This window comes from Hirundo rustica, chromosome 18 (genome assembly GCF_015227805.2).
Source record: "Hirundo rustica isolate bHirRus1 chromosome 18, bHirRus1.pri.v3, whole genome shotgun sequence".
NCBI classification, from domain to species: domain Eukaryota; kingdom Metazoa; phylum Chordata; class Aves; order Passeriformes; family Hirundinidae; genus Hirundo; species Hirundo rustica.
In genome coordinates, this window is record NC_053467.1 from 9063645 (window position 1) to 9081232 (window position 17588).

The following is a 17588-nucleotide window of genomic DNA, read 5'->3' on the forward strand; positions in this document are numbered from 1 at the left end:
CTAAAGGAGTGAGTTTCTCCTACCACAACACACAGCAGAGCCATCACCTGAGCTTTCTGTGCACACGACAGCACAGCAGGAAACACCCCACACTAAGTGAGAAGGGCTCACCTGAGGAGAATAAGCTTTAAGTATGTAATTTTCTGCTCCATTGATAACTATATCCTAAAACAAGAGGGGAGGGGATGAAAATAAATCATCTCCTTATCATTAAGCCTGGCATAACTCTGAGGAATGGTGCTGTGGGCTTTTCCTTACAGGGTCAGCAATGTGTGCCACAGTAAATCATATGAATTATTTCACAGGGTGTATTTATGTTTTACACAAGCACAGGGCATGAAGCCATTCTCTGAGCTTCCTAGGAACCAAGGATTGCATCTTCTCACTTGTGCCTCTTAATCATTGCTACAAGAGATGTCTGCAATGAGAAATTCTTTTTGCATGATCCTTTTGATTGGCCACTTTCTCATCACAAGCATCCCATGAAAGCTTCAGGTGCTGTTCACAGCTCTGTCCTTACACACAGCCACAAAAAGCATAACTTAAATTATATCAACTATTTATGTGCCAGAATATTTTTTGTGCAAAACTTCAGGAGACCTCATCATGCTAGCAAATTGAAATTTCAATACTGAGCTCCAGCAAATAATTTCCACTTCATAAAGTACATCTGGAAAGTGAGAGGATAATATGTGCACATATCAGCACATCTCGTGTCTCTCTAGGTTACTAAACCTCCTGTATCAAGGGCAGCTCGCTTTACTAAATATTAATGCACAACTCTGCATAATATGAAGCTTCAGTTATTCAGAGGATTTCTGAACTGCAAATAAAAATAAGCATTAAAGCCCATACTATTAACTACAGATTAAGGTCAGATCCCAACAGTTGTTCCATATAGAAGAATGTAATAGATAAATATTCCCTGACCGTGATACTGATCCCTTCTACAAAGCAGATCGCAAGATCCAGGCTTTAAAATTTTTAAGAACATTTATTAGCTCAGCATGAACGCAATCCTACACTCTCATGAAGAGTGCAGAAGTGGGACAAACTGTGTTTTGGAAGTTCTGGAAAGGCATCACTTACACACCTGCTGGCCAGCCCGGTTTGCATTCTCTGCTCTGCAAATCTGACAGTTCTAAAATTAGCCCCACTGATTTTTATCACTGATTTCCTTTTCATTTTGCCATGTTAAATGTCAAATGATCCAATGTCTGACATTGCCCTTTTAATTATTACAACCAAAGCTTAAAGATGACACACACCACACGTCCCCTCACCCCTTCAAAGTGAGGCTCAAATGAAACACAGGCAACAGTAAGAATTCAAAGGTCAATATTTGCATAAGTGGAATAAAAGCCAAGAAAGAAAGAATTATTAAAAATTTAACTCTACAGTAAGTCCTACAATTACCACTCTGTCTAATGTATTGATTTAAATTACAAAATAAGCTTCATAGATAGTGCTGAGGACTTCATTAAAATTTACTGAACTTATTTATCAATGCTTCTTTCAGAAAGCTCATTATAAAATCCCAGTTAGACCTCCCAAACGCATTAATGATATATGAGGTCTTTTACTCCCTCCATCAATCTTAGGCTACACATTTACTTATATAATCAATACTCCAAAGTTACGGAATGTCCATAAATCCACGGCCTTGCATCAATGGATTTGTTCACTCAATACCTTCTCACACAGAGTCCCCTGTCAGTCACATTAACCCAACCAACCACATTTTATTGCTCTGTAATCAGGATTCAAAAGCACTTGAGATGACAGGAGCAATAAAAACCCTTGAGACTTTATATGTCCATTATGGTGCCTGGGTTGTTTAAAAACAAGAGCTGCAGTTGCAGCCTGTGACTATAAATATGCACAGCACCAGCACAGAGCCAGGGAAGCTCAGGGTGCAGGCAGAAAACAAAGAAATCTGAGGTCAAAGACCCTCTGCAGAAACAAGGAAAGGGATGCAGCGGTGACAAACGTTTGTCCTCGCCCTTCCCAAAATAGAAATAGCTGTATTTGCAAATATTTTACAGCGGTTTATTACCTATTCTAGTCCATTTATGAAAAAAAGAAACCTGGACAAGGCATATCGAGCAAGATGTCAGGGTGAGGCATTTGTGCTCCTTTATGTCTGCCCAAGGTATCTGAGCAGTCCCAGGCTTCCAGGGATTTGCTGCTTCATGGACTTTCAGGAGAACCCCTGACACTGACAGACCTTGCCTTCAGCATATTTGTCAAGTATCCAAACCCACAAAAAAAACCATGCAAAACCTCTGCTGCCACAGAATAACGGTACAGCACTGAATAAAACACGAGCCTTAAATGTTTATAATGTAATACATTTATATTCTGAAATGAAAGTGATGCCTGGCCTTGTACCAGGTTTAATAATATACAACAAAACTCTGTTTTTGCAAAGGGTTCAAAGAAGCTCAAGCTCAATTAGATCATCAGCACTTTATATAAACTTGACAACTAAGCTGTTCCTCATTACACAGCATCAAGAGACGCTGACAAGACTTGGGTTTTGCAGAAATCTTAGGGATGAGCTTTGCTGCCTTGTAGGAGAACAAGGGCAGGCATCAGTTTTACAGCCCCATCAGGCACACCTGGGTACCTGAGGAAGAACAAAACACTTAAAAGAACTGCTCAGTGAAACAACAACTGGCAAGAGCACACGGGGAGCGCCAGAACGTAAAACCCTCTAATGCAGCAACCTGCTGTGCAGTTGGCATAACGACTGCAGATCCATTAGGAAACAACACAGCTTCCCAGGAAAATGTATAAAACATCTCCACCACTTGCACTTCAGAACCCTCTTCAGCTTTCCAGTGCTCTTTTTCAGAGGCAAAGCAGGGATATTGCTGCACAGGGATAGCAGTTACAGACACTGCAGGATCTGCACTGGTGGCACCAACACGGGTCAGGAGGTCCCAGCACACGAAGGATGTGGAGCTGCTGGAGAGTCCAGAGGAGGCACCAGGATGATCAGAGGGATGGAGCAGCTCCGCTAGGAGGGAAAGGTTGGGAGAGCTGGGATTGTTCAGCCTGGAGAAGAGAAGCTTTGGGGTGACCTAATTGTGGCCTTTTGTGTCTGAAGGAGCAACAGGAAAGATGGAGAGAGACTCTTTACAAGGGATGGAGTGACAGGATACAGGGAATGGTTTCAAACTGACAGAGAACAGGTTTGGAGGGGATATTGGGAAGGAATTCCTGGCTGTGGACGGTGGGGAGGCCCTGGCACAGGTTCCCAGAGCAGCTGTGGCTGCCTCTGGATCCCTGGAAGTGTCCAAGGTCGGTTTGGACAGGGCTTGGAGCAGCCTGGGACAGTGGGAGGTGTCCCTGCCATGGCAGGACTGGCACTGGATGGGCTTTAAGGTCCCTTCCAGCCAAAACTGTCCTGTGAGTCTATGAATACAGAGAAATAAACTATCATTTAAAAAATACTACTTTTTCTCGCTGATATACTTGGCTAAGAATAATACTTCAGGAAGTTTTCATATTTAACAAAACACAATATTCCCCAGGGTCTTCGGGTAGCTGCCAGAGTTGTGTGTTTCTCCTGGCCATAGACTGCATTAAAAGCACCATAAAATATAGTTTAACTAAGCTGCAAAATGAGATTTATTGAGCTTTTACTGTGTTTTAAAGGTTCACAACTTAGGGTATCTCTCAACAAGATCAAAAGGAATTCTGAGCAATATCCAGGAATCAAACTATCTGAAACAGACCATAAATTAAATCATGTTTTTCTCTATTCTTTCTGTAACGTTGCAGCATTTTTCTCAGTGGAACATGCACAGAGCAGAACTGAGAAACACCCACCCAGAGGAATCTATCTATTGCTTTCTGCTGCATCCACATCACTTGTTTTAACAGAGACGTTTCACTCTGTAAAGTTACATTCAGCAGATGGAATTTGCAAAAGCTGATGACAAAAAAAAAAAAAGTATAAAACTGACACACTTGGAATAACCTCAAATTTAATTAATTTAAAATTTGAAAACAAGGTAGGAACAACCAAAAATCTAAATTTACAGCACATCACAAATTCAATCAGCTAACCTGTCACAATGGAAGAACATGAAAATAACTGTGTATACACTTTGCAATAAACTCAGCTGCTTAGTCTCCTTCGATGCTTATCATTATTTTGTAACATTTTTTATGGGAGCAAGTTCAGGGAAGTGTTAGGCTGAAATCTACTTTATGCAATTCTGGAACAGGAGAAAAATGGAGCTGCCCAGAACCTGTCAGCACCTCGCAGGGTGTCACCTTCAGACACACAAATATCCTCTGGGCATCAAAGCCTGGATGCAAGCAATGGAAAAGTATTTCAGGTACGAGGTTCTAGGGAACAGGAGCAGGTTAACACCTCTCCCAGGGAATCAGGAAATGCCATGGAAATGCACACAGGGTGACAGAGGAGCAAAAATAACTATGAGGGGGATTTTTCCCAATAGCAACGCCTTAAGAAACAAAGAAACTTTGCATCAACCCAATAAAACACTGATATAAACAACTTTGCATAAAATAAGGATTATTTCTGCACTCTCAGAACATTAAAAAAACCCCTTTTTATTTTTTTTTTTTTTTTTTAATATGGAAGGCCGATTTCTTGAGAACAAGAATACTTTGAGGTGGATTCTGGCTAATCCTGCTGAGTAAAAACCAAAATAATAAACCCACACAGACTAGAAGCTGAAAGAAGATAAAGTATTATTCCAACTCCTCCTTGTACATGAATAACGGCTTGTTTACTAAGGAGCTGAAATACCACATTCAGCACACATTCCAGGGAAGTTAAAAATGCTGATAATTTCAAAGGAAAAGGAAGAGTGAAGTATCTGTGCTTTGGGAAGAAAGTTACATTGGAAATAACCTTCAGCACTTTGAAATGAGAATGTCTATCTACAGCCCATGCCTTGCCATATGTACCTGTCCCTCATTTTAGCAGAAAAATAAGCAAGGTCAGTATTTGAGTCACTTTTGAGTCACTAATTCTTTTTAAACGTACTCTAAATAGACACTCTCATGCACATCCTGGTTTCAAAACCCTGGCACACAGAACCCAATTTCTAAACATCTGATTCTTGTAGATTTTATATCTGAAAATGGCAGGACAAATTGCCACCAATATTCAATTGTGCTATCAGTGTAAGGATCATTTAGAGGGATAAAAATGTGGAATTCTCAGGAACACAATCTCCATAAAATCCTGCTTCCAGAATAAATGACAAGGTTCATTTAACCATACAGAAATGCTTGCAGTGTATACAATACTAAGAGCTGTACATAAGCCTTTTAATTGGAGATAAAGGCAAATAAAGAGCAATGGCTGAAACTGTAGTTAAAAACCACTTTTTTTAATATGAGCTATTTTCTTAGCAAAAAGAAGACAACTTGACAATTCCCACACAAGGCAAATAAAGCCTTGATATTGCAATTTGTGTTGATCACTGTCCATCCATTGACACTTCTGACAGGCAAAACCTCTATTTGTGATTGTAAACGATGAGCAAATCTGAATCTTGACAGGCCATTGTATAAAGAAAAGCATTAATTAGACTTCTGCAGCTTCATTTTAAAAACTAAAAAGCAGCAAACTAAGAGCAATAATGACTGTATTTTTGGTGTTTCTGGATGAATTTGAGCTTTTAGTTCAAAAAGTGAGTTTCTGTATCGGTCTAAATAATAAATTAAAAAGGACATTTTGTAAACTAGACAGGGCAGACAAAAATAGTAATTCCAGTAGACTTCTACATGTATAAAGACATATTCCAGACTTCTAATAAAGCTCATTTGATGAAAAGATTTTAATTGATATAATAATGTGATTTCAAAATCTAAATTAAGTCAACTAGAAGATAAACTGAAATAAAGACCTATGTGCCTGCAGTACCTTATGGTCTCTATTATGTAATTGCAAAAAGGAACTAAAAATCTTCATGTAAATCACATTCTAATTAAGAAACCAAAGTAAATTACACTGAAATGCATAGAAAGTTACATATGTGCATGTTTGGCTGCCTGACTGAGAAGGTAACAGCCATTAATCCCATTTATAGAAGGCATTATTCATAAATAGCTGCAATTGAAGAATTAACAGCTGATAACCAGCCCCAAGCACTCCCAGCCTCTGCAAGCCTTCAACAGGCACTGCTGGAAACAGAATTAAAATGTTCAGCATGCACAAGAATTTAAGAACACTTAAAGGGTAGTTCCTGTTATTAATTATACACAAGAGAGTCCTTCTCTCAGACTTTCACGCTTTCTGCTGCAGATGGAAAAGCTGAGAAACTGAGCCTAAAGTATTTATTAAACAGCTTATTATTTTTACCTCTCACCCTAAAGAGAAACAGCCACAAAAGCAAACATAAAAGAAATAATTATTGATGCATCCCAACAGGGAAATCTGTTTGCTTCATCTTCCTGCAACTTTCTTTCCAACATTTCATTAAATTCTGCTCGTGGCATCCGCAAAAAATGAATAAATGAACACCATATGTGGCTGTGTAACAGCAGCTGATGTGCAGGATTACACCAGGGCAGAGGGAAAAATAAAGAATATGCCAAACTTTATCTCGCCCAGGCCTCAAACTGGTTTATCTGTCACCTTGGGATGAGCTATCACTCCCACATGTTCAGTTAGAAGCTGAAGAACTTCAAGGAATTGCATCCAGGGCACTGGAACAGTCAGTCTCTTCAGTGGAACACACTGCTAGGACATCTGACCAATGCAAATAAAACAAAATAAAACAACACTTCACATGTTACAATATGAGAAGGGTGAAGATGGTTTTGCTCTTGAAATGGAATATAAGGGGGGAAAAAAAAAAAAAGTCTGCTGCAAGATAAAGTTTAATTACATTCAAGTTTTGCTGAGCACAGTATCACCAAGGAAATCTTCTAGAAAAACAGGAGTACAAGGCCATATTTATTTATTTAACTGCCATGCTCAGTGTTGAGTGAATTATACAGTTAATTGTGTACTGAGCATCAAGAATCACAGAATCATTTAGGCTGGAGAAGATCAGCAAAAAATCATGGAATGGTTTGGGTTGGAGGGACCTTAAAGCTCATCCAGTTCCACACCTTCCACTGTCCCAGGGTGCTCCAAGCCCCAAAGTCCAACCTGGCCTGGGACACTGCCAGGGATCAAGGGGCAGCTAAAGCGGCTCTGGGCACCCTGTGCCAGGGCCTCCCCAACTTTTTGGGAAAGAATTTCTTCCCAATTTCTAAAGTAAACCTGCCCTCCTTCAGTCCTATCCCTGCACACCCTGGTGATCATCGAGTCCAACCCCTAACACTGCCTATGCCACCACTAAACCACGTCTCCAGGTGCCACATCCATCCCTTGAAATCCCTCCAGGAATGGTGACTCATCCTGAATTATTCAATATATCGAATTTTTGTGAATGCACGTGATTGTAGTTACAAAGAATCCTCACCAACGCAAAGAGCCACCTTCCCTGTCCTGACACAGATGTCCTGCTGCCCCTTCAACCCAGCTCAGGGACAACAAATCCCCTTCCCAGCACAGAAGGCAATGGCTGAAAGCAGAACCTAAGCATCTACATCATCAGGTAATGCTCCAACAGGAACACATCTGTAGAAGAAAGTGCTGTGAACTAAGCTCTCAATTTCAGGGCTTTTATGTCCAGTGAGCTGAAGTGGGATCCAGAAAACAAAACCCTCCAGCACCTGCTCTGTAGCACTCAAAGGAAAATCAAGTTCCACACTCCAGGACCACCCAGGAACACAGACAAAGCTGGGATGACTGGGATACACATTTCCAAAGGGTTCTCCTGATCTGAACCAGCACTGATGTGTCTGCACTCATTAACACTCATGAGTTTCACCCATCACTGCTCTTCTCAGGAAAAACTCAGAACACAGGCAATTTTTCAAAGATGTCTCAGAGTTCACCTGCAGAAATAGGAACAGAATCTCAACTTTCACAGGCATCAGCAATTAATGGCACCATATTTCCTCATAAAATGGGTCAGATGTTGCTAAAGTAAGGACAGCCAAGGGAGGGGAGGAGCAATAAATAGAAGCTGACAAGACAAATGCACAACAAGCATCGTATCTGTGTGTATGTCAAATTATCTGCAGATCAGTAAAATTACTGCCCTTCAAGAAGGGGTCCAGAAATACACAGTCCACAGATCAGGCTGGGGGCAAAAAGCCAATGGAAAGGACGAAGGAGAGAGAGGAATCGTGGAAACTGCATGCAGATACAATTCATGCTCCCAGGTGCTGTTTATTATTTTGTTTGTGGGTTTTTTGGGGAGTGTGTGTAAGTGTGTAGGTTTTGCTCTGGGGCGTTCCACTTTTTAACAGATACCTCCAAGTTTTGCACATGAAAATACATTAACGAGGCAGCTGCTGGAAGTGTATTTTTATTGAGCTCCCATTTCAGATTTCAGGCTGACTTTCAAGCTCCACAGTCACAGCCTTCCATGGAATTAATTTCTCAATCTCAGGCTTACAGCAACATTAGTTAATGTAAACTGTGGCACATGACTAATAAATAATATAAAGAGCACAAAGAAAAACACCCACATTGTTCAAGCCCTGGTCTGTAATACCCCATCTCGCCACAAAAATGATAATGATTCAAAAGAAGCAGTTCTGGCATAGAAAGTGGAACTTGCTTTGTGTCTTGTCCACCCTTTGGGAAAAACATTTCCAAGTAAGGAAGATAAATTATTTTTATGAGAAGCAACGCAGCAATGCAACAGATTTTTCTTTCTTAGGTTACAAAGGAAAATGAAGATTGTAAAAGGAAGAAGAAACTGTAAGGGAAACACAGCCTTGGGGATGGAAAACCAAGAATGAAGCCTTGATCCATACACAAAAAAGAATAAACGGCGCTGCTTCTACTATAAATATATCAGCACTGAGGATTGATGAAAACGGAGTGTGTGAACGAGGTTGGAAGTGGTCAGAGCTTTCATTGGTTCAAATCTTCAGATCACACAGCATTAAAAATTAGTTTCTCAACCAAATCACTATAAAGACCTTTAATACAACATTTTAAATGAAAATACGTGATTTAAAAATGAGGTGGCACAAGGGGATTCTTTGGTCTTTTTGTTGTAGAAGAGAAGTCAAGAACCATTAGATAAGAGATAAACAATGCAGAGGAAATGAAGTGCCAGTGTTACAATATTTGAATATTAAACACCAATGAAATGCCCCCATTTCCCTCTTTAGTGAAGGAATTGCTGTAGATGTCTGCCTAGCCCAGACCCAGCATGGCACGAGCTGCTCCAAGAAGCTTAGGACAACAACGGAAGGTAAAATTCAACACTCAGAGAAAACTGAGCTGAAAATAAATTGAGGGAAGACAGGAAAAAACAGTGGAAAGAGCAATAGTTGCCCAGATTAGGGAAGCATAATGATCTGCTTTAATTGATTTCTCTAATTTTCATTTATGTAAATTAGGAAAAAAACGTGAAACTCTTCCTTAGCTCATTATTATCCTTAAGCCAAATGTATTTCACAGCTGAATTACAGCAGAATATTGCACTTTAGTAAAGCCTGCAGCAACCATGTAAAAGAGGGAAAACTTGCTGTTAATAACTAAAATTTTTGACTATTTAGGAGAGAATTAACAATAGACCCTAAATCAGGAACATGAGCTGATCACACTTATATTACTGTAACTAAAAATATTTTGGCCCTGAGGAAATGTGCTGAGCCTTCAGTGCTGAACTCAAAACAACCTCTAAACCTACATAAATACATGTTCTACAACGTTTGTTCCTTATATCTTACTGAGTTCCTATTTGTTGATCTCTGTTCACCAGAAAGACACTTCTTACAAATTCAACAGAAAGAAACAAGTATAGGTTACACTCAAAGTGTAACAGTCTATCAAAAGAATAATGAAGCCAAAATTTAACTTAATTGCTTGCTTCATTTAAAGTCTGCTGTCTCAAAAGAGGAACTTTCATGCTGTGGCAGATTGAAAAAGGTTTTAAATTATTCAGTTTTTCACATTGCTCTTGCAATCCTTCCAGGTGCACATCAGAGGAAGGCTTTCAGCGCTACAGACAGCTTGCTGGCCTGCTTGACAACGTAAGAAAACAAAACAAAGCCAAAACTCCCTGGAATAATCATCCCATCGTGTTTGCACTGCCACAGACACGATCAACAGCAAACAGCAAAAGCAAAACAGCAGAATGAGAGCTCCCGTTTCGCAAAAACAATATTTAAAGTACTTCATGCTTCTATAAATCAACAACAAACCACAAATATCAAACTGCAAACTGCTTTCTAACAACAGGAATAAAAATTTCATGGAATCCCAGAATCGCTGAGGTTGGAAGACCTCCCAGACCGTCGAGTCCAACCTGTGACTGATCCCACCTTGTCACCAGCCCAGAAAACTGAGTCCGCGTCCAGTTATTCCTTGGACACCTCCAGGCCTGGAGACTCCAAATGTCCCTGGGCAGCCCCTTCCAATGCCTGCCCACCCTTCCTGTGAAGAAATTCTTCCTGAATCCTATCCCTAGGAGAACATTAATCCAGCTGAAGTCTTTCAAGTTTATTTTCAAACCCACCCATGGCCAAAAAGACAGACGTTTTCCACTGCTACTTTATGATCCTCAACTCCCTTCTGTAAAAAAATTCTTTCCAATCATGCAACAGAATTCTGCCTCCTCTCCATGAACTAACACATCCCAGCTCCTGGCTGCAAAGCTAAGCAGCCTTTCTGAGGTTCTGTTTGCTGGAATATTCAGCAGCCACATTAAAATACACCCAATTAAGAAAGACAAACTACTTAGGACGTGGACTGTCCCTTGCTGAGCGTTTGTGTGGTAATAATGCAATTGCACCTAACCCTCTGCCACATCCAGGGCATTAAAACCACAGTAAAATTGAATTTGCAAAAGACAGCAAATTAATCGGGATCCCACAAAAATAAGGAGGTGGGAAAAAATTATCTTGCAAAATGTTTTAGGAAAATAAATGGAACTAATTCTCATCAATTCCAAAGAGCTCATTTAAATGTCTTTATGTAATGCTGAAGCTGAACGCTACAGCAGAAACAGGCATTCAAACCTGAAAACCAAAATGATAAAATACAAATGAAAACGGTATCTAAGCAAGTCCAATAAAAAAAGGTATTAATGGTCCAAAATCAGACCATTTCACTATAGCACAGTTTAAATTCTAATAAAATCTATATTAAAATATTTTGTTTGAGGACATCTCAAAAATAAAACTAGGACTGTATTTTGTAGGACACTTTTTAAATGGAAGTTTTGAAAATAAACAACATACTACGTTTGCTGCAGTATTTAAAACTAAGACCTTTTGTCTAACTAAAGAACCATAATGCAAATATTGATAGACTTGCAGTTTTTTTATAGTAGAAACATCATTTGAGTGCGGTGTGTGACTACTGTGGGCCTTCCTCTTCCCCTTGGTGCCAGAGGACAGAGGAATTTCAAACAGCTCTGGAAATAACAAAACCCTCAGCTCTGAATTCTGCCTGAGATCAAGTTTGTGTCTAGTGGGAGATTTTACATCACTCTTGAAAACAGAGTAGAAAAGGGTTTTTATAATAGAAACACTGATGGACCAAGAACTCCAGTCATGGTAAGAGCTGTCACTGCAATATTCTTTCCTTCATGTCATACTGAAAGTTCCATTTTATTCTCCATTTATCATCTGTCCCTGTAAAGATAGTCACTTCATTATAGAAATCAGGGTTTTTCCTGCAGCCTACCTTCTAGTTTCAGACTTTTAGTTTTAATTCCTCGTGTTCTCAGTAATTTTGATCACTAATTTGCCTTTCCAGCTTTAGCTAGTGACTTTTTAGACAGAAGCTTCAGAAAGCTGAACAGAATAAACATTGATTCAGTGGCTTAACTTTATCAGGGAAGTTTTATTTTTCAAGAGTATTATCCCAAGAGTATGAACTCTCTGATTTTGAACACAAGTTTAATGAACTACGGTTAGAAAGCCCATTACTGAAAACTTATTAGTGCACAAAAACCACCTTGCTCCAAACCATGTATAAACTCAGACTGTTTCTCAGAGATTTTGACCAAGAACTCAGACAAAACCACTGGGTACAAGTCTCTAAAGAGAAATATAGATTATCCCTCTGATACAGACAAAGGCAAGGGTAAACGTGTTTAGATTCCTAAAAAGTATCACTTCTGAGGCATTTAAAAATAAACAGAGCTGCTCCACTGCCTTTATTCTTGGTAGAGTCCATGAATGGCATCTGCAGGGGAAACAAGACTGAATCCAGGCTTTGTACAGATCAGTCCTCAGCAGCAGAACTGCTCCTGGCTCACCAGAATTAACGATGGTAGAAGGAATTCCAGGCAGAGAATCCAAATCCCTGGAGATGAGCTGCCAGGCCAGGGTGGATCTGTGGCCCAGGGCAGGGGAGAACCTGTCCTGCCTGAGCATCCTGGAGAAAGTCAGCACCGTGCAAGCTGCAAAAGCTAAGCTGGATAACTGCACCATCTAAATGCGGCCCCAATTGTTCTCTGTATACCAACAGGAATCTGTAATGAACCTCTAAATAATTCCTGAACTAGGAACCACTGAGCTGTCCTGAATGAGACCGGGGAAATGCCATTCCATTACCACCTAAGCACTGCACACTCATCTACAGCGCTGCTTTGGATGTGATGGGTGGCAAAAAGCTGAAGGATAGCTACAAAATTTAATAGTAATGTTTTGGGGCACAGAGAAAAAATCATGGACGTCTGCTTACCTCCATCAGGAGTATGTCTGCAAGGCTCAACTTAAAGAAAACTTATTTATCACAAATCTTTAAAAGGCATCAGTCTTTGACATCCACTTTCTCAGAGGTTTAATTTCAAGAAGCATCAGCTCACTTCAACCTTCACAAAAATACCACAGAATCCATCACTTCCCTAACTGCTACGTAAAAGCAACGTTCAGGAGAGTCAAGTGTGTTCTAAGGCAAGAGCAAATACCCATCAGAAATGCCATGAAAGAAAAAAGGAAAACTAATGAGTACACAACATGCAGCTGCGACAGGGAGAAGGTGGGGAAGTGAGAGGAACGACAAAAAGGCTCATCCTAATTAAGCAAACATATGACAAAAGAAAAAACCAGCACTAGTTGGGTGTGGTGATTTCATGATTAAATGCTCAGTAATGATAAGTATTTGGCAGAAACACAGGTTGTGTGAGAATACAGCATTTACAGCTAAACTACATCAGCTTTCAGTTTCTCAAGGTTAGCAGATTCATTAAGTCAGTGATTTTATACAGGTGGATTTTTCTTTTTTTTGTAATTCATATTACATAAGACAGAATTGTCTTGTCCCAATATAGAATTAAAGCCAAAGGTCCTCCTGAACATGCATTGTATGAAAATGAAAACCAGGGACTTTGGGTTATGAAAAGAAGCCATATGACTAAAAAGTGAATCCATTTTCCAAAACGCCCACACAGACAAGAGCTTCTGATGAGAAAAATGATCTCTGCAAAGCTAAATCACACAGATTATTTCCATGAAGAGTCAGAAGCATGCAGATTATATGATATTTACTGTGCTGGGTTTATATTAAAAATATATATATTATTACAATATGAATAATTACTTGATTGCTCAATGTAAATTATGTAAATATCAGTAATTATTTAATTGAATAATTTTCATCTTTAAGAATTCACACAGGTAATGATGCTTGCTTAGTTTTTCCAGGATTGTTTCCCTCCTGCTGCTGATAAGTTTTGGGTACCTTTAAAATGAGGTGCAACCACCTGTGTGTGTCAGCAAAGCAGTTGTGGCTTACCTTGGCACTGGAATCCTTGCTTCCCAAATCCCCTGCATAAAGAAGGAAAAAAACTGCCTTAGTATGTTTGGTTTTAATTTCCACTCATTGATCTCTAAAAACATAAAAATAGCTTCATATTAAATTACTTCAGGTTCTGCTACGACAGCAACAGATTTTCAAATACACAACACAGACCAGCCCACCCATTTCAAAGCAGAGAACAATAGCTGTCACCAGCTATGTAATTTCAACTTCTGGCAACAATTTTTTTATTATTATTTTACAAGCTATTTTGGATCTACAATTATCATCATCTGCAATTGCTGCATAATATTTCAACTCGTTTAATGCGACATGTATACTTAACAGCCACATAAAATATTCCAAGTTCCAGCAAAGGCACATAAAACAAACCAGACTTGGGGTTTCATCCAAATTTTGGGATTACAAGCTGCTGTTGTGAGGCTCAGCTAGAGTCCAGCCGTTTGCTGTATGGAAAGCAGGCAGGTGAAAAGTTTTGCTTGTTTCAACACAAATGAGAAGACAGGCCCCTGGTTTTCATACTGATTATTCTCCAGCTTCCCTGCTCCATTTCCATAACAAAATACAAATGTGCGTGTAACACTTCTGCAGTGAATACAATGACAGCGTTATCCAGAGTTCCAGCACATTTTATACCTCTGCCAAACTCCACCGCTGGGGATTTATTTGTTTATCTTTAAGCATCTAACATTCTCTTCCCACAAAAATAACTGTTTTGAGTATCCTGCCTATAAACATATCTCTGCCTTTTTCTTTGCAGCCTGTTTTTCATCTGGAGCTGCTCACATTCAATCACAAACAGACAAAAGCCATGAGCTGGAGAAGCTGTGTGCAATTAACAACATGTGGCTTAATTATCAACTTTATGGAAAGGGTTTCTTAAAAAAAAAAAACCCAACAAAAAAACAACAATTCCTCCACTTTTTTATTTATTTATGGAAGAGACAAAACCTTCAGTGCACTGTTCCTTCGGGTGGAAGCTGAAATGACACAGAGCGTTTCTCTACATTTCTCTGCACAAGTCGCTACTTTTTGTTACTATAAGCAGATCTGAACCAGGCAAACCAGGAGAAAAATCAAATTATTTGTTTACTTGGCAGCCCACATGCCGATACTGTCATTCAGATACTGTTACCACTCATCTTCACAAAACTCAAAAGCTGGAAGTGTGGAAATGCAATCACAGGAAAGCTGATGGCGGGACTAAGAACATGAAACTGACTTGAGGTAAGTTTTATTCCTTTGAAATAGACTTATTTGCAAATATTCCTTTTTTTTTAATCTACTCCAGAAGCACGGCTGTTCCTCACTGTCTGAGCTGAATCCCTGCAGAGCAGCAGCCCATTCCACTCCCTGAGCAGTTGCAATGTAATTTTTAAGTAAAAATTCTTTTTTAAAAATATCAACACTCCAGAACCAAAGCAGAGAGGTGAAAGTTGCTGAAGAGTATAAGGTGGCACTAAACTATTTTGGTAAATATTACCTGATGAAATGTAATCTAAGGAAAAGAATCTATTTGCATAGTTCATTGAAAGGTTGCGTTTACAGTTCTTTACACCTTCAAACATTGTTAACTGACACAAGTCGTTTTGGAAACACTTTCAATGGTGCACGAGGCGTGTTTGAGAGCGGCCCATCTCCAAACCAGAAAACGAAACAAGTTTTCGAGGAGTCAGATGCTCTTCTAAGGAATGTGAAGAGCTTCTCCAGGCTCAGTAAGCACAAGACAAGAGCACAGTCGCTCTTGCCACCTGTCAGCCACAGGATACCCTTGCAATTCCAAATCCACGCTGTCATTTGTGACAGAGCTCTGCTTTGTCTTATAATTGTGCTGCTCGTGTGCACTAACACCGCTCGGCAAAAACCCTGCAGCGGTTTTTCACACCTCCCAACTCTTTCTGGTTTAAATTAACTTTGAAGCAGTTTCTGAAGGTCTCTCACTTTTACCATACCCAACCCCACTTTCTTTTTTAATTAAAAAAAAAAAAAAAAAAGAAACGAACAAACAAACAAAAAAACCCACAAAAAACCCCCCAAACTTGGAAATTTGACTTGTTTCTTGTGCAGTCTATCATGTCAGCTTTCCTTCTTTACTCTGCGAATATATTTCAATCGTTTCTGGGACAAGCACAGTCTGCTTCAGCATGCAAGCAGAGGAAAACTGACGGAGGAAGGAAAAGGTCGGTGTCCAGACACATAAACACACATAAAAAGAGCAAGAAGCGTGCCACGGACACAGAGCCAGCTGCGCGCAGACCCCTTCACAACTTTGGCCAAAATAAATCACAGCTCTCGCTTTCGGCACCCAGAGCTGCAGTGCAAACTTGAGCAGCGGAGCAGGGCTGGAGCGAGGCGAAGGAAGGGAATCCCGAGCTGTTTGTGCTGCACGGTCCGTGCAGGGACGGGACCCCCGGGGCTCTCACGGCCCCTGCCGAGCCCGGGCCGGGCCCGGCGCCGCTCGCACGGGGCGCGGAACGGCCCGGCCTGCGCGGAGCTGCCGCCCTGCCCCGGCACGGCACCAACCCAGCGGTGGATTTTTCCCCTACCAGCTTAGCAATGAGGGTGTCGGTAGGGAGTTTTCCTGCCCTCTCGCGCAGGAACCCTTCTCTCACAAAAACCACCCCCTCCCTTTCGTCGCCGTGGACAGGAGCAGCGGTGTCACGGTGCCTGCCCGGCCTCGCTGCCCGCCCTCGGCAGCAGGAGGGAGCAGGGCAGGCACTGACCGCGAGTTAAGGCTGGGTGACCTCAGTTTCGCCACCCAGCAACGCCCCGGTCTGCCACGGGCACCCTCCGTCCCAGCGCGGCTGTGCCTGGCTGAGCCCCACAGCCCAGCTCCGCCGAGCAGAACCCGGGGACAAGGGATGAGAAACACAGCTCTGGACCGTGTGGGAAGCGACGGCCCCGGCGCGGGGCTCCGGAGTCTGCTGGTCTCTGCGACCCACGAGAGCCGGCAAGTTTGGGGGCTTCCCTGTCCCGAAAGCGGGGTGCGCCCAGCCCCGGGCCCCCCGAGCAGCGGCAGCCGCCCACAGCTCGCCGGGAGGGGGATGCGACAGCGCCGGGGCAGCGAGGTGACACGGGGGGTCACCCCCAGCGGGGTCACCTGCCCGGCCCCGGCGAGAGCGGCGGCACCGGGACCCAGCTGCCCGAGGAGGCGGCGGGTGGGCGGGGAAGGGAAGGGAAGGCTGGGCAGGGACGGCGGCTCACCGGAGCCGGGGCTGCCCGAGGCGGGGAATCCCCCGCGGCGGAGCGGGCCCGGGCGGCGGCGGGCGCGGAGGGGACGCGCGCCGCGGGCTCTCACCAGATGAAGTCGGTGCAGTGGCTGCAGAAGGTGGGCTGCTTGAAGAAGCGCGCGATGAATTTGTGCTCCTTCACCTCGTGCACGTTCTTCTGCCTCAGGGCGCCCTTGCGAGCGAAGCGCCGCGCCGCCTCCGGGTCGGCGCCGGGCTCGGAGCCCGGGAACACGTCGGCCATAGCGCCTCCTCCCCACCCCCCGCCGCTCCGGGAGTCGCCGCCCCGACGTCCGCCCCGTCCGGCGGCCGCCGAGTCTCTGGCAACGGCGGCGCTGGGCGCTGCCTCCCGCTCCCAGCCTGACGTCGGAGCGGAGGAGGATCCCGAGCCCTCTCGCCGGCTGCTCCGCCCGCGGCTGAGCGAGCGAGCCCCCGGCCGGGGCGGGGCGGGCGCGGGGCCGCCCCCGGCGGGGAGAGCCGGGGGAGAACGGGGGGGCGGCAGCACCTGCTGGCCCTCGTCA

At 42.5% G+C, this 17588-nt stretch overlaps 1 protein-coding gene across 3 annotated transcripts in view; it reads right to left on the reverse strand.

Moving 5' to 3' along the window:
* Window positions 1–17357, reverse strand: part of PRKCA (protein kinase C alpha) — a 146701-nt gene extending 129344 nt beyond the window's left edge. For all 3 annotated transcript variants that reach the window (XM_040081398.2, XM_040081397.2, XM_040081396.2), the window contains exons 1-2: window positions 17139–17357; window positions 13817–13848 (exon numbers count right to left, since the gene is read on the reverse strand). In XM_040081398.2, the coding sequence (XP_039937332.1) occupies window positions 13817–13848; window positions 17139–17311 (205 nt within the window). In that variant the 5' untranslated portion in view covers window positions 17312–17357. The remainder of the gene's footprint in view (window positions 1–13816; window positions 13849–17138) is intronic.
* Between the last annotated feature and the right edge of the window lie 231 nt (window positions 17358–17588).